Here is a 22,111-nt window from a genome sequence, read left to right as displayed (position 1 = left end):
GGTTTAGCGGAAAGTCCCTCGGTACTTAGGCTAGGCAGGACACCTCCTATCTAAACGTTTTTAGGTCCGGCTATAGTAATAAAAAAACGCTTTTAACTTATCCGTAATAAAGTTAAAATAAGTATATAACGTATAACGAACCCCTATTTAAAACCTTTAAAAGGGATATCGGTTAAAGGCACTTTTAAATAATCCTAGTTCGGTATAACTAAATAGTACACAATAAAATATCTTAATATAAACACTAAATGCCGTAAATATAACTTAAATTGCATACTGCGGAACTGTCTATCTACACTAGCTAGTTCCTCCGTATATATAGACCTTAGAACTCTGAGGTGCTCGCCCTGCTACGGCCTCGATCACTCCTAGCACATTACATCCTGCAATGTGCTCGTCGTGCTATACCTCTGATCACCCCTAGCACTTTGCATCCTGCAGACGTAGCACTTTTGTCCATGCCTGATTAGCCGTCCCCTGACTTCCTTAATGATTGGCTGGGCGCCCCGCGTCCCACATGTGGCGTAGCCCGCTGTTGGTTTAACTGTGACATACGGCTATAATGCATTAGGTGGCTCTCCTTCGTACAGAGGTCTCTTCGCTCCGTAAAGCCAATAAGGTATTAAGTAAGCGCCGGAGAGCTAAAAAAACATGTGTAAGGCTTGGAGGGTCACTTACTGTATAAGAGGCACAGGATCTATTGGATTAGAAGGCCGTGGGCGAGCAGGTAATCCAGGAAAATCGATAAAGTGGTGGTGGTATAGGGGGGTCTCGTACGAAGACTCAGTGCTGTGGTGTATGCGGCAAGCCTGGCCATAACGCGCGCACTTGCCAGGAGGCTGCAGAATCATCTGATTTAGCTGTTTCTAATGTAATTATAGTTAATTCCTTGTGTTAATGTGGTGTAATTGAGGATAGTATTCATAGGGTGGTAGAGAGTGCGCGACTCGCTTATATGCGCGACTCGCTTATAATGTACGTTATCTTTATAGGGTGAAAATAGAAATCATGATCTTATTGCTGTGGAGCAGAAACCCCACGCTAAGGTGGGGCATGTCGAGTAGGGGTACTAGGGGAGGAGGCGTCAGTGCGTCGATGCCTGATATCAACGCCCAAGTATGGGCAAATACGATAACTTACTATAGAGGAGGTATATCTTCTGTCAACAGTCAATTTTGAAGATATGGACCCTGGAACCTTTCGCTATCAGCATTTGTCTTCACCGAATGCTATTCGACTTCTGATCTTGGAGCCTTCCAAAGACCAGGATGAAGAGTTACGCGGCACGCTCATCCACACAACCCTCGAGGATTGTGACTATGAACAAATTGAAGCTTATACGGCCCTCTCTTATGTATGGGGTGATCCCACCCTGACAGGAACGCTGACTCTTTCCGGTCATGTCTTCACGATAACAGCAACGCTTGCTGCTGCCCTGCGAGACCTGCGCGATGACACCCGCCCACGCCGAATTTGGGCCGATGCCCTTTGCATCGACCAAACCAACATTCCAGAGCGCAATAGCCAAGTAGGCCTCATGGGGCTTATCTACAGGGTTGCAGGTCACACAGTCATCTTTCTCGGCCCCTCTACCCCGGAAACAGACAGGGTGCTTCAGTCAGCCCCTCACTCTTCAATGAATTTCTACCCCAGCTGGAACCAATCGCAACGACACGAAATAGTTCAAGCAGCCAGGTTTGAGATTCTCAACAGGCCATGGTTCTTTCGTGTGTGGATCTTTCAGGAACTCATCCTGTCTCGCGATCCTTGGGTCCAAATCGGCCGCCGTCGTGTTCGCTGGAAGGACTTTTGCCACCTTCTCTTGCACAATGGTCCAAACTCTCTGAGTAGAGGGAAGCCCGATGATGGGGAAGAGCCGTTGCGGATGTTGGACAGGATGAATCGATCATACATCAACGGAGGCGGAGGCAACAATGCCGGCAACATGCTCGCTCTTCTCAAAGCAAGACGTGGTCTGGGTGCCACAGATGCGAGGGACTTTGTGTTTGCCCACCTGGGTATTGCCTCTGACCAGTGGAATGTTGCACAAAGCGTACCCGTTGATTACTGTTCTGCTCTGGGGCATGTATTTGCCCGAATGGCGTTTTACATTCTGGAGACTGAAGACGTGGAGACCCTTATTGCTCTACTTGATCAACAAGCTGGAGTGACCAACGGCGAGATACCAACCTGGGCTCCTGACTGGCGTATGGTGCCATCCCCTTGTGCGCCAATGTACAAGAGCAACAAACTCAGTCATGCGCGGGTATTGTTAGCGCCAACCCTCTTTCTCGAAAAGCATAATATTCTTGGACTTGTGGGACACTCTGTGGGCACCATCAAGGACGTCAGTGCTACGTTTCCGATGTCGTCTACTCTTGACCTCCAAGGCATGGTTAGCTACCAAGACACGGTCAGCAAGATTGCCGCTCTCTACAATAGCACTGGAGGAGTTTACTACAGGGGCGACTCGAGCGGCCATCACGCAATGGTCAGTATTCGAGATCGCGAGGAGGAACACCTGGAGTTGTGCAGGGGGCTGTTTGAAGAGTGGGCTCGATTTCTTGAGCACCTTCCGGTAACATGCTCAACAGATCCCCCACACCAACATGAACAGTTTATCAAATCTCTTCGAACATGGACCGAAGGGCAACTGGGGAAACCACGCATCTTTGTCACCAGCGAAAGCAACGATCTCATGTACATCATGTGGACATACCTACATCCCAAAGCGACCGCGAGCAGCTTAGATGGACGTCGACTTGCTACAACCCATGACGGAAAGCTTGGATTAGTTCCAGCACAGGCTCAGAAAGAGGACTGCATTGTGAACATTCTAGGGTGTCAAGTAGCCCTAGTAGTACGACCGGTCAAGGTCGAGCCAGAAGAGGAGAAGGAGATTTATGAGGATCTAATGTTCAAACTGAACGGCCGTCAGTCTCTTCAGGAGCCGGGTGAGAAGCACCCTCAGTACCTTGACCGCTTGCCAATGCACGGACCGGTGGTCGGAGTAGAGCATTACGCTGTCATTGGCAGCTGCTGCTTTGATGGTGTCGACCCCTGGGCTGTCAATCAAATACCAAAGGGTTCAAGCCTACGTGTTTATGCTTTCCATTGAGCGCCATGTTCTGGGCTCGAGATCTCCATGTGGAGGAAAGTAAATTGGCAGGGTAGCCAATCCAACGTTTACAATGTTTCTGAAGATTTCGAGGACCCGATAGCCCTGGCCATGACGCTTCACCTCCGTGGCTGTGACGGCTCCAAACTCTGCATCCGACAATCCTTGAACCCCAATTAGGCAGATTTGACGTGTCTCTGGGGCTTTTAACCGGGGATGCAGAGCGTTGCTGTGAGTTGATTCATTGTCATCACTCAGCCATGCTTGGCACAAGAGTGTCGTCAGCGCACTCGACTGGCCTGCTTCACAGCAAACGAAAAGTCCAAGATCGCCAGTCAGATTGAACCAACACATTATATTGCTGGCCGAGGAGATCCACCTCCGCGAAATGTTAAACTTGGACATCCGTGTACAAGACTAGACCACCACTGCAGTCTGATAACACTCAGGGTCAGAGTTAGCTCCCTAGACTGCAAAGAAAATGCAGCCCATCAGTCTTTTACTCTTCGTTTCGATCACTACCTACATCCGAGTTTCATGGGCAGCACCTAATGAACACTGCCCACCTTTAGGTCCCGTCCTCCCTCCTCCGACGCATGCAAGCAGCAGTCCGGCAGTTGCCTCTTCGGTGGCTACACTCCAGCGGTTTTTGGACGTTTACACTGCTCAATTCAACCATTCTGCCGTGGCAATTGGTCTCAAGTCTATCCATGAAAAAGACTACATCCTCGAGTATGCGTACAGTCCGCCCAACCAAGATGCTCGTGGTGTCCAGGAGGTCAACTCCGATACCGTTTTCCGCATCGCGAGCGTTTCTAAGATCTTTCCCGTTTTGGGCCTTTTGCGCCTCCATGGTGTCAGTCTCGATGACCCAGTCACCAAATATGTTCCTGAGCTGCTGGCTTTGAACAGCCAAGCCAGAGAGCAAAGCCCCATTTGGACTATTCCCTGGGACGAAATTACTCTTGGGGCTCTGGCATCGCATTTGTCAGGTATTGGTGCAGACTGTAAGTTAACATTCAAAACGAAACGTGACAGAGCTAGATATGAATAGCATACCAACTACCTATTTGTCACAGTGATCTTCGACTATACTCCATATGGGAACTTTACACCATACGGATTTCCCCCTGTTAACAAATCAAAGCTTCTGGGCTGTTCAGGTGGCTTGGGTCTCCCCGAATGCGACAGGACAGGTACTTCGTGATTTCAAGCACCTAACTTGATTCCTTATTCAGCTTCTGACAAGCCCTCCTAGTGTTTTTTGAACGATTTGGCGAACGGGCTCCGGTCCAGCTCCCATTTTCCCCAAACGCTGTTTACTCGAACGCGGGATTCGCCATTCTCGGTTTTGCATTCGAGTCTGCCACAAACATGTCTTTCAGGGACTTTGTGCAGCATGAAGTCTGGGCACCACTCAACATGACATCTACTTTTGCCACAAAGCCAGACGATTTTGTTGGCTTCATTCCCACCGATGACATTTGGTGGAATGCCAGTCTTGGATATGCAGAGCCGTAAGTACCTTACAGACACCTTCTCTTGACGCCGAGTCACGTACAGTTGACTGACGGTAGGTATAATCTACTAGCGGTGGCGGGTATTATTCTTCAATCAATGACCTCACACGTTTTGGAGAGGCCATACTGCGAAACGAGGTAGGACTGTCAGCAACTCAGACACGAAAATGGCTCAAGCCGCTGTCGCAAACATCCTCCTTGGGTACTCTAATTGGTGCGCCATGGGAGATTTACCGAATCAGCAATGTCACGACAGATGGCCGTCTCATTGAGCTCTATACCAAAGATGGTGGTCTCATTACTTACAATTCAGTCTTTGCTCTGATTCCGGATTATGATCTTGTTGCCACAATTTTGGTCGCCGCTCCACTCGTGGAGAATGAAGCAACCGCCATCGATACCAGGATCATATTCTCGAAACTGTTAGAGTCTCTCTTGCCCGGTATCGAGGAAGCCGGCAAGGATGAGGCTGCGCTCACACATGGCGGAACCTATCGAGACGAGCTGACAAATTCGAGCATCACTCTGACACTGGATGATGGTCCAGGGTTCAATATAAGCTCGTGGATTGTTAGGGGTGTGGATGTCATTGGCTCGTGGTCCGGACTCAGCTTCGTCCCGAACCCAGTTCCCCCAACCGACAGCCCGCTGCGTTTTCGACTTTATCCAACCACCGTACAGACTGACAGCCACGCTTCGTGGAGGTCTGTAGCACAGCCTGCTACTCCTGAGACGATTGCCTTGATAGAAAGTCAACTGTTGCCGCCCCAGTCTTTGTGTGTCACATGGGGGCAGTTGGACCGCGCAACCTATATGCTGCAAGCACAAGACCATTTTGTATTCACACTGGACAGCCAAGGAAAGGCAACGGCTGTGGAGTTGGTTGCATACGCCGTGTCCATGACACGCCAGGAGGAGTAGGTAGCCAGGGTAGAACTTCAAGTCAGGAATTGCGGTTCAGTGAGATGGGTTCTTGCCACAAGGTGTACGGTATCAAGTAGTCAAAATGAAGGGGGTGAAGATTGTTGTCTTTCTCTGCTATCTCTTGCTCCAAAAGTCCCCAATTTAAACACCCACAAGTGAGCCCATCATGGCTTCCCACAGAATTTACAATATAGAACAACGAAGCATGAACAGTATTTGGGCTAGCTGCGATACTCTATACCCTCCAAGGCGGTAGACCCTAACGGCCGCCAACCTGACCTTTCGGAATTGGTGGGATCCAACAAACAGCTAGGTTCAAGACGATGTGACACACCCCAATGATCCAGAATGCCTTTGCGTAGTTACTGCCGCCATCCATGAAGCGGAAGATGATTGCGAAGACCACGCCGCCCAGATTTCCACCAGCTCCGGTGAGCCCGGATAGAATGCCGTTCGCATAGGGGTAAACATGCGGGACAAGTGCAAAGTTGGCACCATTGCCGGCCTCATGGAAGACAGCCATGACGATTATGAGCCCAACCATGGTAGGCAAATGGTGGGGATCCAATATGCCAATGACGATGAGCAACGCCCCCGTCATCAACCCGCAAACGTGGATCCAGATCTTCTTTAACCAAAGGCTTCTTCCACAGTAGTTGTAAAGCAGATCTCCGACAACTCCACCGAGCGGTCGAGTTACAAAGTTGAGAAAGCCAAAGATTGCCGCGAGGTTTGACGCATTGGTTTGACCTAGCGAGGGAAAGTTCTTCAGGTAGTATGATGCAAGAATTGAGTTGATGGCAAGCTCTCCACCGAAGCTGCATGCGTACGTCGCGACGTGGAAGAGGCCGTGGAGACTAAAACACACAGAGACTGCTTCCTTGACAGTGGGCTTGGCGATGGTTTCACCTTGCGCAGTTTCGATGGCTTCGGCTTTTGACAGTGAGGCTTCGTGGTCAAAGGCTGAAATGCTGTTCTTCTCAGAAGAAGACAGCTTCTCACCTTTTTCCTCGTCGGTTGATGGGGTAGCTGAGAGAATTGGGGGCTGGCCAGTGATGGTACCTGGAACGGCCACAATCTCTCCTTGCACGCCGTGTTGTTTGAGGTTCTCCTGAACATGCTGATGTCTATCGTCCCTATGCAAACTGTCAGACCAAACACCTTCCAGAAACGAATTCACGAGCAGAGAAGAGATGAACATACCACTTCCCCATTGGCGTATCATCGCACAAAAATAGCAACCCCAGTCCACAGATAATCAGACAAACGAGCGGCACCACAAAGGTGATCCTCCAAGCCTGCCCAGAGCTGTGCCCCCATCGGTACTTCAAAGAGTCATACACAGCAGGCATGATGAAGTATGTGATTCCACCTCCAGCATTTCCCCAACCTCCGCTCAGGGCATTGGCTGTTCCCACCACATTCTTGTCAAACCATCCCGTGCACCACACCTGGCAAGGTACAAACGACCCGCCGAGGATTCCAATGAAGAAACGGATGATGTAAAGACCAGTCGCGTCCTTGATCAACGGTGCCAAGCCAATCGGCACACTTCCTGCTAGCAAAATCAAGCTAAACACCCTCCGGGAGCCAATCTGGTCGCATAGTGGACCAGCAATGAATCGCACTGCAAGAGTGGCGACAAGAGAAACAATGTTGGAGTTGGCGACTTGTTCCTTGGTGAGGTTAAGGTCTTGTCTGATTGTGACAGTTAACTGTGCTCTCTTGGTTAGTATCACTTCTCGCATGAAGAAAAGAGACGATGGGGAACCAACAAGAGGTGGGAATGTGTACCACGCCCAGAATGAAAGCATGAAACCCATCCACGAAAAGAAAAATACACGGCCATGCGGGTCGACTGGGTTCAAAATAGGCACGCTGCGGGCCTTTTTGTTGACCGAATTAAGCACTGGCCGTTCCCATAAGGAAGAGGCCTTCAAACCCATGATGGCGGTGTTTTTTATACCGAAGTGGTCCTTGATTAGATTGATATGTTGTTGCAGTGCGGCTGTGTTTGTACTCAAGGTGATGAAAAGGCTTCGCTAACGGAGCTGAGGTTGAGTGTGAGGTGCCCCCGAATGTCCAAAAGAGTCATGGTATCTTTGGAGAGGTTGAATCGAGTCATTTATTTCTTGGAACGAGCAGCCTTCGATACGTCTCCCTGCTTCAAAGATCTCCGGGAAGTCCACGCCAGATAGAGAGAAAAGAAACATCTCCGCCATTTTTCGCTGTGCGCTCGTGACCCCACGCCGAGATCGTGGCGGAACAAGGTCAGCCTTATCTATTCTTTTCCTGGGCAAGCCCAGCCAAGTTCGGTCGCAGACCAGGGTAGCTTATCTGTTTCGGTGCTAGGGGCTGAGGTGAGAATGGCCATTGGTCGAGGAGGACAGGTGGGCTTGGCAAAGATAAAGATATGCTAGGGGTTTGTTGATCTGGTATAAAACATCTGGTTTGGGTCCGGAACGTTGCTTGATGGTGAAAGCTGTCGGTGCTTGAGGCGCAGATGTCATCTCCGCGGGGCTCTAGGAAGGCATGAGGATCAGTCCGGGGAAATGGTGAAGGCGTTTGTTTCTGTGCGTGGCAGGGAAAATGACACTGGCAGCTGCTCCGCCCTCTGACAAGCCGCATGCCCTTATCTTGAGGATTCGAGTTTTGTATCTCCGGGCTGTATTCAAGTTATCGGGTGCCAATCAGGGGCTCTCGATAAGGCATACGATATATCAAACTGGCGATAGCAGTACCCCCAGCCCGGAAATGTCTGAAAACGACCAGCTGGATTAGTTGATTTTGGAGTGCCTTACATGCAGAGAGGGACAAAACTTGATGACGGAGTGCATGCAGGATGGCCTGTTAGTCTCAAAGCCTGGTAACAGTTCTTATATCTGGGTGTATTGTGTCAAATATCTAGATACATTGTCAGGTTCTACCATTCCATTCATCGTTCATCGATCAGCACACCATCCCAGGCTCTATTTAAAATTAAAAGAAAGTCCTCCCCTTCAACTAAGCACAGAATTGCAACTTGCTTAAAGTTAGGAGCCTATAGCTCAGGGCCGTGCCTTGGCAGGGCTCAGGGGCTCAGAGGTGGTTCAGGGGTTCAGGGGGGCGGAAGCCGGGTTCCTTCATCAGAGAATAATGGAAAAGGCGAGACATAAATTTCTAAGCAAAAGGCTATAGTAGGCAGGTACTACTTGATTTGATGGGTTGGTGTTAATATTTCGGACAGAAGTTTCTCTGGGGTTATTTATATCCACCTACGTACCTACCTAGATCCTCTAGACCCTTCATCCGCCTCCTGAAGTTACACCTTCTTCTCCCCGACCGTATGTCCAACATATGAAACAGCAGACAATATCTCGCTTGACTTGCTACTCTTGAACGCATGTGAGGGTCTGTCGGCTTCTCCGGCAGATCTGCTTGGTGGAAAGAATGCTTCGCCTCTCGCAGTTACCGGCGAGGGTGCAAACCCTGCGTCACTAGCACCGCTGCCAGGGACGGGCTCCTCAACTGGTGCAGCAACCATCACCCTTGCCTTGAGCCAGACCAGAGACGGTGCTTCGCTATGACCGGTGTCAATAACGGCCTCTACAGCTGGCTGGACAACCATGATGACTGGTCTCCCTTCGTTCTCGTCCTCCTTCTCCTCGTCTTTCCCGGGGTCAGCCATTGTTTGCCTCAGCACAGTATAGCTCTTATCCTGAGCCTGGCAGATCTTGACGGATTTCATGCCGTTTTTATACCCGTTTTTGAACTCGGGTAGATCTTTCCACCTCTTCAAACGAATTCCTCCAGGCCGACTCCAGAGTTTGCATGACAATCGTAATGCGTCATCAATCATTTCAGTCAATACCCTTTCAAGCCGTTCAATTCCCAAAGCATCCTGGTCATGGAGCAAAAAGCGAGCTGCACCTCCCAAAAATCTGTCACGGAGCTTTCGAGCGTAATTCAGCCGTGAATCAATGAGCGCTTGTCGGGAGGAGGATGCTGAGCATGTCGAAGATGAGGAAGAAGGGCTCAAACCCATGCCCCCTGTCGCAAATAACCGCATCATTTGAGCTCTCCAGTGCGCTTGTTGAGAGTATGGCGAAGGATCTTGGGCTGTGTAGGTCCTGAGGTCAGCAGGGAATTGCGGGTAAGGTAGGTAGATGAAGCAGTCAACGTACAATCTTCCAGCATTAATTGCAGCCTCTCCATGTCACCCTTCAGGGGCAACCCTAGCATGGATGCACATCCTGCCCCCAAGGAATGTGTCATGGACATAATTAACGGCGGTGGATACTTTGGGCTCTTGGGCACCTGGTAGCCGGAGCCATAGCCAGAGCCCCTAACACTTTCCCGAACACCGGCAACGTTGTTGCCTCCGCTGCCAAATGCATCCATGTTCACCTTCAACCCTTCGCTCACAGAGCCCAGAGCATGTGGAGGTAAGCTGGCACTAGGGCTCTCCAAGGTACCCAAAGACGTTGCCTTGAATACCCAATAAGGGCTTTCCAAAACTTCGTCGCAAAAGAAATTGGCCAACATGGCCTGCAAAAGCGTATGGGCAGCTTCTTTTCCTCCATGCAAGATGGCAACCGGCAGCCTTTCCAGATTCGTAAGCTGCACAAAACCCCTAACCTCCGCACATATCTCTTGTAACTGTGCTGGATGTAGTCCGTCCACCAATCTACTGGGATCCCGGTGCCCATATACCCTAGCCCACGCTCTCCATGCAGCGTCTTGATCAGTGAACCAAGTTGCTATCTCATCATTTGAAGCCAACGGTCTGGACTTTTTGGGGTTTGGGTGGGTGCTCGAAAGCTCGACAAGTTGAGTGCCTAATTCATGGATTCGACTTTGATACTGATCCTCCTTCTCTGCGAACAATCTGTGCCAGTGTTGATTGTGAATTCCCTGTTGTTGCTTTGATGCCTCTAGCTCTTCCACTGCCGCAGCAAGCTGATGATTTAAAGTGGCCACCTGTCGTATCAGGTTTTGGTTTTCCGCCAACAGCTCCCTTTCGGTGAGCTGAAGTGCTGCAACGCGCTGATAAAGACTCTTGTTCTCAGCTGTTAGATCACTGAGGCTGTCGATCCCGCTCGGCTTTTCGAATTCTGGAGGTTTTCCAAGTTGAGAAGCTTGAGGAGGGCTTGGGGACTGGTGCGGCCGAATAGATTTGAGAAACCGGTCGACTTTCTCGTCGGTGCGCATTGCTTCCACTGACGTACTCTTTGGTACCTGACTCCTAGCATGACGATGCTGCTTCTGCGTGCTGGTTTGCGGTTGTTCTTCTTCAGCGAGGGACAAAACAGATGCAATGCTTCTATCTCGGCTACCTTCCCTTCTCTCACCGCGTCCACGTCTTCGCTCATGGGGACGACGGTTTGAAGAGCTCCTGGAGCGCGATTTGCTGATACTGGCAGAACGGGATCCATCCCTCGAATCGTTCCAGGATCGGTGAACATGATCGACTAGAACAGTGGCTGAGGGAACGATGAATCTGGCAGCTTTATCTCCAAACTCGGCAATTGTGGAACTGGGTGTGGCAAGCTCATCATATTGATGTTGCAGGGTACGATTTGAGGCCCATTCGTGTCGAGATGACTTCTCAAAAATAGCGTCAGACCCTTCTTCCGGGGGAATGCATGCTCCGGATATCAGCTCTCGAGAGCCGGCTTTTGCAGGAGTCGGTGTGGTTCTCTGTAGATCATGTTGCCGTGATTCCGTTTCAAATTCCTGACGAAACATTGTTCCCTTAGGTGTTTGTCCCTGACGCGATGTCATGCCGTAAATATTGACATCCAAACACCTGGGGATAACCAAGAACTGTGGGCTTCAAGAAGGTTGCTTGCGGACAGTCCCACGGGGTTACGGTTAACTTGTGGAACTGCGGGGAATATCTCAACTGGGGGCTGACAAACATGGCCAAGGAAACCCCACGTGCTGGCACTGCAAAATGGTTTGTGCCCAATCCAGTTCTCTGTGCCACACAAGAGGCGACTGGGGTTGATAAGCATCTATCATACCTACCTAAGTACAGGATGTACGCACATATGCCCTCGATAACCATGACAGATACTTGCAACACAAGACACTTATGTTCTTGCTACGAACCGCGAGCACTTTCCATGATAGTGCTAGGTATCGACGTAGCTGCTAGGTACTCTGGGCATGCTTTCTTCGCGCGAGGGTGTGATTCGTGGTGCAAAAATGAGCGGCAAGGAAAAACCGTAGACATGGGTGCAACCGCCACTGTCCCGCCTGATTGGAACAGATTTGAAAATGCACGACGGTCAGAGTTCTGCGCCCCACGATTGGCGGAGACATTTCCTGTTGGCTGCAATGTGATGGTGCCAAGCTGTCAGATTCAGAGCGGCAAGGTTCTCGAACCAATGTGAAAATCCTTATCTTATCTACTGACCAGGTACCTAGCCATCAAAAAGATGAGGTATGAATAGCCTTACCTACGTGATGGTAGTTTAGTCGTTCTGGACGATGAATCTGATTTTCTCTGGGGTAGCTAGGTACGTGGAACTTTTTTGCAACTTCTCGTATCTAGACAAAAGAAGGCAGTTTAAGACATGGCGGTATCCTCTCCTGCACAAGTAGACAGATACTCTGTTCAACTTAACACCCGAGCTGACAATTTTAGTATATTGTTTTATATCCTATAAGTCCTTGGGTTTATAAGGGTGGGTTTTGCCGGTTCCAAGCTCCTCACGAGCGTACAAACTGGTTTATCCCGTCGAATGAGACCGTCTTCGTTCGTATGATGCTTCAAGCAACAAGCAATTTGTGGATCTAGAAACCTGACTCTAAGACACGTTAAAAAGCACACAAAGGCAAGGCTTGAATTATAATAACACGTAAGTAAAGGTAGGAGGGATTTAGTAAGCTTAGTGGAACCAGTTGGTGGATTAGGTGCTGTTTGAGTCTAGATATAAGCAGTTATAATTTCATGCCCCAAATCAACCGTCTGGGTTCAAGAACTCAGCACATATTAATGTTGAACTATATGCGCTGCAGAGTTTAAAATTGAAACCGTAATTCAAACCAAGAAAGACATCTACGGTGTTCTAGGTTGGGAAGGTACCTATCCATTGTGACGGTTCCCGTCAAGAACTCACCAAATCTAAATAACTAGGGCAGATTACTAATATAGAAAGGTCTTCGAAAGGCCTAAACACGCCTAGTGACATAGGTAATCCCCACGATACCCTTTGTAGAAATAGGCACCTATGTAAAGAATAGAAGGCGCCATCATTGGATTGGTGATAGTAAGTAAGGTAGGTAGGCGAACACTATGCATGTATGCTAAGGGGGTCAAAAGTTCCCTTGCATATTTGTTTCTTCCAACAGCACGATAGCCATCATCGCTGTAATGGAAACAGAAATAAACGACTCACCTTAATACGATATTACCAAGTTTTTTCTCGAATGTCTTCTCCTAGGCATAACTAGGTAACGCAAACATCCTCCTTCCTGCCGCCAGTTGCTGACTAGGGTTGGGAGATCTGAGCTCATCTATCGGAAAGAAAGTGAATAACTCAGAAACAAAAGCTCATGCTACCGAAGTTGGAAGATGCAATGAAAAGCGTAGCTTTAAGGGCAAAGATGGCAATTGATCTAGAAGACTTGGTTGTGTAGGTGTCCTAGATCCGCTGGGGCTATTGGCTCCAGATGAATAGCTGGCTGGAGTGAACGGTTCAAGAGCACCCACCGAGACAATGAATCATCAGTTGGCCAGTAAATCTCTCAAGATATGCCCTTCTCGATTTTTATTTTCTGCATATGTTCATTCTTTAAATGGAAGTGGAATTCTTGCCGTCCATGTAGTTAGGAGCTGGGAAATGACTACTGCATGACCAATGCTCCGGCTCATGGGAAGACGAATATCGATTCTGTCCGTGAAGAGACTGGTGGAGTGCCACTCCATAGGGTAAGGTACCTATATACACCATCGGTTAAAGCAATGGCGGCATGCATTGCTCATTTTCTCTTCATGGTTTGGCGCAGTAGTCTGACTGCTACTTGACACTGTCAATCCTTGGTCAAGGCCCTTGTGTCTCCGTCTGGTTAATCATTGTACCGAAACCTAGCTTAACACATACCTGGGCATTTTGCGCGTTTTTCGTGCATCGGGCATACTCCACGTACCCAGGCTTTGCGATTCAGGTTTGGCAGGTCAAAGACCAGCAAGAGGCAATGGACATGATTGCTCAATACCAAGCTATGTATTGTAATACCCCCACCTTTGGTGACTACAACAGTCCTATCATCTATCCCTGAGGTGCCGCGGGGAGTCATCAAGGTCTGGACGATGGAATCACCCCTCGTTATCCTCTCATCACATTGCTAGCTTCTACATTGAGGTTTGGCCCCCGCAACCGACATAGATACACTGCGTGTTATGCCATCATACTTGGCAGAACGGGGCCTATAATGGGAACATGCAGCCAGCCTTACCGATATGAGCAGCCGCAAAGACTTTGTCCCATGGTGGGGGGGGAGCCAATGCCACTGTGGTATACTGGCCGGGAGAGGCATGCAGGAGTTGAGGCATATCGTGTCTTGGGTTGATAGATTTTATGACGAAACGGTTCCCCAAGACATACATAGCTACCTACAGGTGATATCAAATGGTGGTCGGCGGTAACCTGCAAGGTACCTACCTACCAATACCCTTGTAATCAACATCTTCAAGGTGATCAGCGATATTCATGTCCCCACCAAGCACTTCAAAAATAGAACCTACAAGGTAGGTAATTCGATCAATAGCTCGTGAAGATGATTCTATCGGCAGCTGCAATAGGAAGCTGATATAGAGGGTTCTAGGTCGTGGGGAGATGGCTGTAGGATGACATCCAGGGGAAGTGGCTTGAGTCGAGACCAATGGTGTGTGTAACCTGCACGTTGCCCCAGTCTGCGGCTGGTCAGCTATCGAAAGCCACCCCATCGACATGCTGGGTACCTATGGTAATCCCGCAGTCTTACCTGTTATGTCCGTAATGCGTGTAGTGTAAGGTCAGAGGTATCACAACATCGGCTAGCGGTCCTGAATGCGGAAGTTAAACAAGAGCTGCTGGAAGGCGCAAATGCAGATCACTGCTAGCCAACAGTCACTCGAGACACCTTGATGGCATCCCCTCATCCTGCCTCGGAAATTGTAAGCCAGCGAGGCCAGTTACACTCGGACGACAGACTAACTGAGAACAGGGCACAGGTGGACGGAACTTGGCAATTACCCGATATGGAAGGCGAGCACGATAAGGGCCGGCAATGATCCATGTCGGCTGCTATGGTGTCATGGGCGATTGCTAGCGGAGTGAGAGTGGGTTAGCACATGTTCACCGGCCGCCAAGTTATCCACACCCCACACTCTCCCCCTCTTCGTCCTCTGCCCCTTACCCCTCCAACCCTCCAACCACCTCACTTCATCTTCGCTGTCTGTCTGATGAGATATCGTGGATGTGTGGCTGCATATGGTCCCGTGGGGGGTTGATTCTCGTTGCTTCTTGCACTCTGCCGCTGGCAGCTGCAGGAACACCCAAGAGGTAAAAGGCGAATTCAAGTGCCCGGCTTGGTCTCGACCAACAAGTCGGCGTCGCAACAAAGAAGAGTCAATTTACCCAAAACACCCGGGAGTCAGGACTTGGGATGACAGAACCTAGCGATTGGGACGGTCCAAGACACCAAGCAACCCTCGATAGCTAAGCAAAACTACCTCGGAGCCCCAGAGGGTCCTCAACTGACCAAAACAATGTTTTGAGAGTTGACTAGTCAGCAATGACCTCAGTTCTTCAATACCACCTGCCCAGCTCGTGCGACAAAACATCGGTCATCGCGCACGCGAACACGGACCTATCGGTAGATGGCAGTCTCTGGCAAGTCCCCTTCACCTTTCCCCAGACACCCCACTTTCATCGCCGCCACTCCCGAGGACGTCGGCTTCCTTGCCGCTCGCCTGCACGGATCAGGACTCGTCAAGCTTGGTCTGTTGCAGGTTGATGGACCAATGCGATCGCGCCATAGCGGACACCCTTGACAAGGTTACATTCGAGATATGGTCTGCATGACCAACTCCCCCAAACCTCCCGAATCGTCTCTGGAGATTTGGGATCCCTTCAGTTTGTCATCGAATCTGTTGGCACAATCACCACGATTAGCCCGGTATCTCGTCCGAAGGTTCAAGCGTGGGGAGACCAGCTGTGAATCAGCCTTGAAGTCAGACCTGAATTCAAACTAACGAACGCCACCAGCCAGGCCTGTCCACTGTGAACAACTTCTAGAAGGTCTAGAGACGTCCTCAACCATCCCACAGTGGCATCGAGAGATAAGGTGATCGCCACAATCCTACCACATGCTCTGTGGTGAATGCAGTGCAACGGCCTATCTGGAGATATCGAGGAACATGTGAGCTACCAAGACAATCTTCCGAAAAGACTGTGCTCGTGCCATGTCGAAGTTGTCTTAGTTAATATCGATAGGGTTGGTCAAGAAGATGGCTGGCAAGCCTTGAGTCCAGTCCTGGTACCATGCTATCCCCTCGCATCATATCAGTGGTTGTGTTAAGCTGCCACCGTTGCGCCCAGCGCTTCTCGAAGCCGGTTACATAGACGCCCAGGCTCACTTGCAGGGACTCCTCGTCGAGACGTTGGGCACCGGCACCTTTTGCCCCCAGTTACATACAGCAAGATCGGCACTTTGGTGAGTTAAACCCGATCCGTAAGGTAGTCGATGTCTGAGGGCTTAACCACACTTGGCGCCGATGGGCAAGCTACCGGCTTGCCCCCGAATAGACAGGTAGATTCAAGCTACCTGGCTCCTTACACCACGGGAGCACCCGCTCTCTTTTGCGGGGCGTAGTTGGGCGTAGCCATGGACGGCTGAGCAAACCAAAGTGGGAAGGTGTAATATTTGTCCCTCATCCTTCCCCCTGCTGAGAGCTCTGTTCACAGCCGCGAGCTGCTCGCTGCTGGATGGTGTGGCCACTCTCACTGCTGCTTCCCACTGCTGTCGTTCATTCTCCGCCGCGATGTCAACCACCACCAGCAGTTCTGTGTATGCGAACCTTGAGTGCCTCCCTGGCTCCCCACGTTGACCCTTGGTCTACCTACCCAGCACGACGTGCTGGTAAACGAAACCGGAAGGTCGTCTGTCTCCCGTCAACATGGCAAAGATGGCGTTTTCCTGGATCTAATGGGCCCCAATAACCATAAATATGACCACATCCTCCCCTTCATGATGGTCTTCTTTTCTTCTCACCCTCATCCTCAACATCATCATCTCACCTCTCCAGTCCTACCCGGTCCAACTCTGACAAAATGCTCTTCTCGGCTGCTGCTCTCCTGGCTCTCCTGCCCGCGGCTCTCGCTGCCCCGGCTACTTCCGGTCCCCTTGACAAGCGCGCCCCGATCATCTCGGCCCGCGCTGGCAAGGTCGTTCCCGGCAAGTACATTGTCAAGCTCAAGGATGGTGCCTCCGATGCCGTCGTGAACAAGGTCCTCGGCAAGCACAAGGCCGACCAGATCTACAAGGGTGGCAAGTTCAAGGGCTTCGCTGGTGCTCTTGACGATGCTTCCCTCGAGGCCATCCGTTATCTCCCCGAGGTAAGAACTCATTAAGATAATCCTGACCAGCAGATCCGAACTAACCCCTCGCGCAGGTTGAGTACGTCGAGGAGGAGGCCGAGTTTACCATCAACGCCGTCGTCTCTCAAACTGGTGCTCCCTGGGGTCTTGCTCGCATCTCCAGCCGCACTCCTGGTGGCACTACCTACCGCTACGACGATAGCGCCGGTGCCGGTACTTGCTCGTACATTATCGACACTGGTATCTACACCGCCCACTCGGTATGTATCTTTTCTTTTACTGCGCGAATCTTCGCCGAGAGTTGTAAAGCAACCAAGCTTACGCTCTTCATCAGGACTTCCAAGGTCGTGCCATCTGGGGCAGCAACCACGTCGACAGCTCCAACACCGACGGAAACGGCCACGGCACCCACGTCGCTGGCACCGTTGGCGGTCGCCTCTATGGTGTCGCCAAGAAGACCACCTTGATTGCTGTCAAGGTCCTCAACGCCTCCGGCTCCGGCTCCACGTAAGTATAGCCTTGCTTGGCCAAGTATCTGTGCATTACTGACCCTCTCTTTCAGTTCCGGTGTCGTTGCTGGTATCAACTATGTCCAGACCAACTTCCCCAGCCGCAACTGCCCCAACGGCACTGTTGCCAACATGTCCCTCGGCGGTGGCTACTCTGCCTCCATCAACACTGCTGCCAGGAACCTCGTCAACGCCGGTGTCTTCCTTGCTGTCGCCGCTGGCAACGACAACGCCAACGCTGCCAACTACTCCCCCGCTTCCGAGGCCTCTGTCTGCACTGTCGGTGCCACCGCTAGCAACGATGCGCGCTCCACCTTCTCCAACTATGGTGCCGTCGTCGATATCTTTGCCCCTGGCACCAACATTCTGAGCACCTGGATTGGTGGTACCTCCGCTACCCGCTCCATCTCCGGTACCAGCATGGCCAGCCCCCACATTGCCGGTCTCGGCGCCTACCTCCTAACCCTCCAGGGCCGCCGCACTCCTGCTGCTCTCTGTTCCTACATTGCCAGCATTGCCACCAACAACGTCATCACCAGCGTTCCCAGCGGCACCATCAACAAGCTCGCCTACAACGGCGTTGCTTAAATCGTTTCCACTTCTGGATAGCAAGATTGGCGGTCTGTTTTTAGATCGGGACTGGAGGAGACTAACCCGGGAGAGACTTGGATGAGGGATGAGGGATGATACACAGATGGGTGAGTCGGGAAATTCTAGACAAACCAGTGATAACTGGCACTCCCAAAGCTTTTTGTATATAAGGAGGAGTGTGTTTACTTGTTTGCTATTTCTCTTCTTGTTTCTTTTACATAGTACAAAGTAGCTCGGTTTCTGGGGCGGTGGATCGGCCAACCATCGCCTCGCAAAAGGAACGGGATGAATTGACGATGTTGCAAATATTTGTTTCATGCTCTGTGACCAGGGAATTTCCAGGTAATGCATTCAACGACAAAGGTTGAGCCAAACACGGTTTGGCGACACAATATACGTTGCTATGGCAATGATAGGGGTTATGGAAAAGGGGTAACGGCCCCATTTGAACTGCAAGTGGACCACCACATGCCAACTTCCATCTGCACTGAAGGTGGACAGAAACGTAATTGCCATCTGTTTGCTTGAATGCCTCAAAGCATAAAGATAATTCTATCGCGGCTCATATAAAGCAAAATTTCAAGCGATAAGCCAAACTGTTTGGCAGCTTTTCACGCAAGTAGGATGGACAGGTATCATTGAACTTGCGGCCTAAGGCCTTCTACACATGATGTGACAGCCTTTCTGTCTTCTCGAAGCTAAAATGACATTCGACATTTTTATTGCGTAGGTAAGGCATGGTGTTTCTGCCACCGGCAACATGGGGAGTCAGAAATCGAATTCCCGTGTTCTTGTGCTGCGACTCCTCAGATCATCGTTCCACTTTGGGGTGGAACCTGAGCTTTGGTGCCTGAGATGGTCACCAAGTGATGGGATACCGCCCATAAACCTTGGGGTAACCTATCGCATGCATCACATCAAACCTTAAGATGACATCGAGATATTTGGATGTGTCTTTCAAGGTTTTGCTGCACAAATAAATGCCTCCAAGTCGTGTGAGCCCGGGGCGAGGATCAAGCAGATTTGTTAACTTCCACAAACAGTTTAGCGCAAGGGATTGGGCTTCTTGTGGGGTGCGGGGCTTTTCGAAGCTTGATGGAAGCTGACGGTGCCGGCCCAAACTAGAGCGGTTCAACACCTTCTGCTCATCCGCCATGCCCCGCACACCCCTCTCTCCCCTCTCTCTATCAGTCAGCTTGCTCTCCTCAAGCGCCCCTCGTTATCGTTTGTTGGCGAGGCCATTTCGACCTTCCATCACCTCTCCCATCTCCCGCAGCTTTACCACCCGCCCATTTCTCCCCAACACCACCTCTGCCAGATCTCAGCTGCAGAGCTCCCGACCGTATCTAACCGAAGCTATCCGCAACCTCCAAGCAAGAAAAATGGCACCCCAACTCGATGGCTACTTCAAGCAGGTCGACGACATGTCCGATGCCTTCATCGAGCGTCTCCGTCAGGCCGTTGCCATTCCTTCCATCTCGTCCGAAGCCGCCCGTCGTCCCGATGTCGTCCGCATGGGCCACTGGCTCGCCGATGAGCTGAACAAGCTTGGTGCCCAGGCCGAGCTTCGTCCTCTGGGCAAGCAGCACGGAACCGACCTCGAGCTTCCCCCCGTTGTCCTCGCCCGCTACGGAAGTGACAAGAACAAGCGCACCATTTTGGTCTATGGCCATTATGATGTCCAGCCGGCCGAGAAGGAGGATGGCTGGGAGACGGAGCCCTTTGAGCTGACTGTCAAGGAGGATGGCCGCATGCTGGGGCGTGGCTCAACGGACGACAAGGGCCCTGTGCTTGGCTGGCTGAACGCTATCGAGGCTCACAAGGCCGCCAGCATCGAGTTCCCCGTCAACCTTCTTATGTGCTTCGAGGGTATGGAGGAGTATGGTTCCGACGGTTTGGACGATCTGATCAACGCCGAGGCCAAGAAGTACTTTGCCGATGCTGACGCCGTCTGCATCAGCGACAACTACTGGCTCGGAACCGAGCGGCCTTGCCTCACATACGGCCTTCGTGGGTGCAACTACTACAGTGTCGAAGTCTCCGGACCCGGCGCTGATCTTCACAGTGGTGTCTTTGGTGGCACAGCCCAGGAGCCCATGACTGACTTGGTGCGTATCCTGGGCTCGCTCGTGGACACGGATGGCAAGATTCAGATTCCTGGCATTGCTGAGCAAGTTGCCCCTCTTACTGCCGAGGAGGACGGTCTCTACGATGGCATCTCGTTCACCATGGAGACCCTCTATGAGTCTCTGGGCAGCAAGACGACCATCTTCGATGACAAGAAGAAGACGCTCATGGCCCGCTGGCGCAACCCTTCGCTCTCTATCCACGGTGTCGAGGGCGCCTTCTCTGCTCCTGGTGCCAAGACGGTCATTCCCGCCAAGGTCGTTGGCAAGTTCTCCATCCGCACGGTGCCCAACATGGAGATCGAGAAGACCAACGAGTGTGTGGCCAAGTACGTCGAGGATGTCTTCAAGAAGCTTGGTTCTAAGAACACAATGAAGGTGTATCCCCAGCACTGCGGCAACTGGTGGGTGGCCAGCCCCAAGCACTGGAACTTTTCGGCTGCTGCCAAAGCTACCGAGCGGGTGTGGGGCGTTCAGCCTGATTTCACTCGCGAGGGCGGCTCTATTCCGGTGACGCTCACTTTTGAGCAGGCTACTGGCAAGAATGTGCTTCTTTTGCCAATGGGTAGCTCGACGGATGGTGCCCATTCCATCAACGAGAAGCTCGACAAGCGGAACTATATTGAGGGCATCAAGCTTCTGGGCGCATACCTGCACTATGTTGCCGAGGAGCCTCAAAACTAGGTTCTTGGTGTGTGATTCAACTTTTCAATAAAATCTTCGCCAATATCATTCTATAATCTGACTTAGTTTCCTCTATATCCCCCGGATGCGCCATCAATCTGAGTATTGCTGTGGCTATCTGCTTGTGTCTGATTCAATATATGTTGAAAGGGTATCATCCCAAAGAAGAAGAAAAATGCCGCGCCCTTGGGTCTACTTGTAGGCCATTAAGTAGCTCATCTGGCCAAGAGAACTTCACGTTCACTCGTGTCCTCTTTCCAGCCCTACATCCACCCTTCGCCTTGCCGCAACATCCTCGGCGTTCCACACGCCGTTGAACAGCTCCTCACACTCATCCTCATCGTCCGAGTCAAATAGGACACCTGCCACACCCTCGGTCCCGGACCTATCTCCACTACTGACCCTTTCCAGCGGTTCAAACTCTAGCCCCTGTTCCACAACCACTCGCACAACCTCCAGTATGAACTTTCCAACCTTGTACTTTTGAGACGGTTCATCCGCCTTGACGTACTTCCATCCCAACTTTGTCTCGCATATGGCGCAAAAGATATCGGCAACTTCGTGAGGACCAGTGGCCAGTTGCCTTTTTTCCGTGGGTCCCAGCCGGATGTTGTTCAAACCCAGATTGGGGGAAGAGAAGCTCTGTTCTGGGCTCCTGCCATCGTGAAAGGAGGGGCAGGTCGGAGCAACGAGAACAGCTTTGCCGTGGCGTCCATGGAAGCCTTTGGATACGATCTGAGAATGAAAAGCAAGATGGGAGCGGCAAGACAGGCAGCGAATGAGGGAGGGAGAAGTCCGACCAAGCCTATTCTTTGGCTTGGATGAACAATTGTCTGACAATGTTAGATACTCTGTGGGAGAGGAAGGTTTCCGTCGACGGAGGGTAAAGGCCAAAGAAGGCAGAAGGTAGCGTGGGAACTTGGGGTTGGAAGAGTTTGGTTGGGGCGGTGAAGGAGATGATCGGTTGAGAGCGATGAGCTCCCCAAACATGGTGATTTTGTTTCGAATTTGTATGAACCACAAATGTAGAGAAGTTTTGAAGGGTCGAGAATTGTAAGAGAGAACAGCA

The 22,111-nt window shown here is 51.0% G+C and overlaps 7 protein-coding genes across 7 annotated transcripts; 4 read left to right on the top strand and 3 right to left on the bottom strand.

The window, feature by feature from the left end:
- Positions 1-1,183: 1,183 nt before the first annotated feature.
- QC763_213550 (uncharacterized protein) lies at positions 1,184-3,118 on the top strand (the record flags this gene model as incomplete). Its single annotated transcript, XM_062910395.1, has 1 exon — positions 1,184-3,118. The coding sequence occupies one exon, from the start codon at positions 1,184-1,186 to the stop codon at positions 3,116-3,118; it is 1,935 nt and encodes a 644-aa protein (XP_062769379.1).
- A 481-nt stretch (positions 3,119-3,599) lies between these two features.
- Positions 3,600-5,650, top strand: QC763_213560 (uncharacterized protein; the record flags this gene model as incomplete). The annotated part of the gene is made up of 4 exons (XM_062910396.1): positions 3,600-4,125; positions 4,198-4,314; positions 4,377-4,635; positions 4,710-5,650. The coding sequence occupies 4 exons, from the start codon at positions 3,600-3,602 to the stop codon at positions 5,557-5,559; spliced, it is 1,752 nt and encodes a 583-aa protein (XP_062769378.1). The 3' UTR covers positions 5,560-5,650.
- Positions 5,651-5,761: 111 nt separating this feature from the next.
- Positions 5,762-8,177, bottom strand: QC763_213570 (uncharacterized protein). The gene is made up of 3 exons (XM_062910397.1): positions 7,338-8,177; positions 6,766-7,277; positions 5,762-6,698 (listed from the first exon to the last, which is right to left on the bottom strand). The coding sequence occupies exons 1-3, from the start codon at positions 7,506-7,508 to the stop codon at positions 5,822-5,824; spliced, it is 1,560 nt and encodes a 519-aa protein (XP_062769377.1). The 5' UTR covers positions 7,509-8,177; the 3' UTR covers positions 5,762-5,821.
- A 550-nt stretch (positions 8,178-8,727) lies between these two features.
- On the bottom strand, positions 8,728-11,438 carry QC763_213580 (uncharacterized protein). The gene is made up of 2 exons (XM_062910398.1): positions 9,726-11,438; positions 8,728-9,660 (listed from the first exon to the last, which is right to left on the bottom strand). Exons 1-2 carry the CDS (start codon positions 11,323-11,325, stop codon positions 8,864-8,866), a joined length of 2,397 nt encoding a protein of 798 aa, XP_062769376.1. The 5' UTR covers positions 11,326-11,438; the 3' UTR covers positions 8,728-8,863.
- Positions 11,439-15,679: 4,241 nt separating this feature from the next.
- Positions 15,680-18,643, top strand: QC763_213590 (uncharacterized protein). Its single transcript, XM_062910399.1, has 4 exons — positions 15,680-17,150; positions 17,207-17,392; positions 17,467-17,639; positions 17,695-18,643. Exons 1-4 carry the CDS (start codon positions 16,866-16,868, stop codon positions 18,227-18,229), a joined length of 1,179 nt encoding a protein of 392 aa, XP_062769375.1. The 5' UTR covers positions 15,680-16,865; the 3' UTR covers positions 18,230-18,643.
- Positions 18,644-19,386: 743 nt separating this feature from the next.
- QC763_213600 (uncharacterized protein) lies at positions 19,387-21,042 on the top strand (the record flags this gene model as incomplete). Its single annotated transcript, XM_062910400.1, has 1 exon — positions 19,387-21,042. One exon carries the CDS (start codon positions 19,387-19,389, stop codon positions 21,040-21,042), a length of 1,656 nt encoding a protein of 551 aa, XP_062769374.1.
- Positions 21,043-21,282: 240 nt separating this feature from the next.
- Positions 21,283-22,032, bottom strand: QC763_213610 (uncharacterized protein; the record flags this gene model as incomplete). The annotated part of the gene is made up of 1 exon (XM_062910401.1): positions 21,283-22,032. The coding sequence occupies one exon, from the start codon at positions 22,030-22,032 to the stop codon at positions 21,283-21,285; it is 750 nt and encodes a 249-aa protein (XP_062769373.1).
- Between the last annotated feature and the right edge of the window lie 79 nt (positions 22,033-22,111).

The sequence above is a fragment of the Podospora pseudopauciseta genome (genome assembly GCF_035222475.1).
Source record: "Podospora pseudopauciseta strain CBS 411.78 chromosome 2 map unlocalized CBS411.78m_2, whole genome shotgun sequence".
Taxonomy (NCBI): Eukaryota; Fungi; Ascomycota; class Sordariomycetes; order Sordariales; family Podosporaceae; genus Podospora; species Podospora pseudopauciseta.
Note: the sequence above shows the minus strand (reverse complement) of the source record. Positions and strands in the feature narration are given on the sequence as shown.

Bases quoted from the DNA above. Each gene is read 5' to 3' on its own strand.
- QC763_213570 (XM_062910397.1), bottom strand. From the start codon at position 7,508: ATGGGTTTGAAGGCCTCTTCCTTATGGGAACGGCCAGTGCTTAATTCG. The intron at 7,278-7,337 runs GTTGGTTCCCCA...AAGAGAGCACAG, and splicing joins GGTACACATTCCCACCTCTT to TTAACTGTCACAATCAGACA. The intron at 6,699-6,765 runs GTATGTTCATCT...CAGTTTGCATAG, and splicing joins GATACGCCAATGGGGAAGTG to GGACGATAGACATCAGCATG.
- QC763_213580 (XM_062910398.1), bottom strand. From the start codon at position 11,325: ATGACATCGCGTCAGGGACAAACACCTAAGGGAACAATGTTTCGTCAG. The intron at 9,661-9,725 runs GTACGTTGACTG...GGACCTACACAG, and splicing joins GCAATTAATGCTGGAAGATT to CCCAAGATCCTTCGCCATAC.
- QC763_213590 (XM_062910399.1), top strand. From the start codon at position 16,866: ATGCTCTTCTCGGCTGCTGCTCTCCTGGCTCTCCTGCCCGCGGCTCTC. The intron at 17,151-17,206 runs GTAAGAACTCAT...CCCCTCGCGCAG, and splicing joins CCATCCGTTATCTCCCCGAG to GTTGAGTACGTCGAGGAGGA. The intron at 17,393-17,466 runs GTATGTATCTTT...GCTCTTCATCAG, and splicing joins GTATCTACACCGCCCACTCG to GACTTCCAAGGTCGTGCCAT.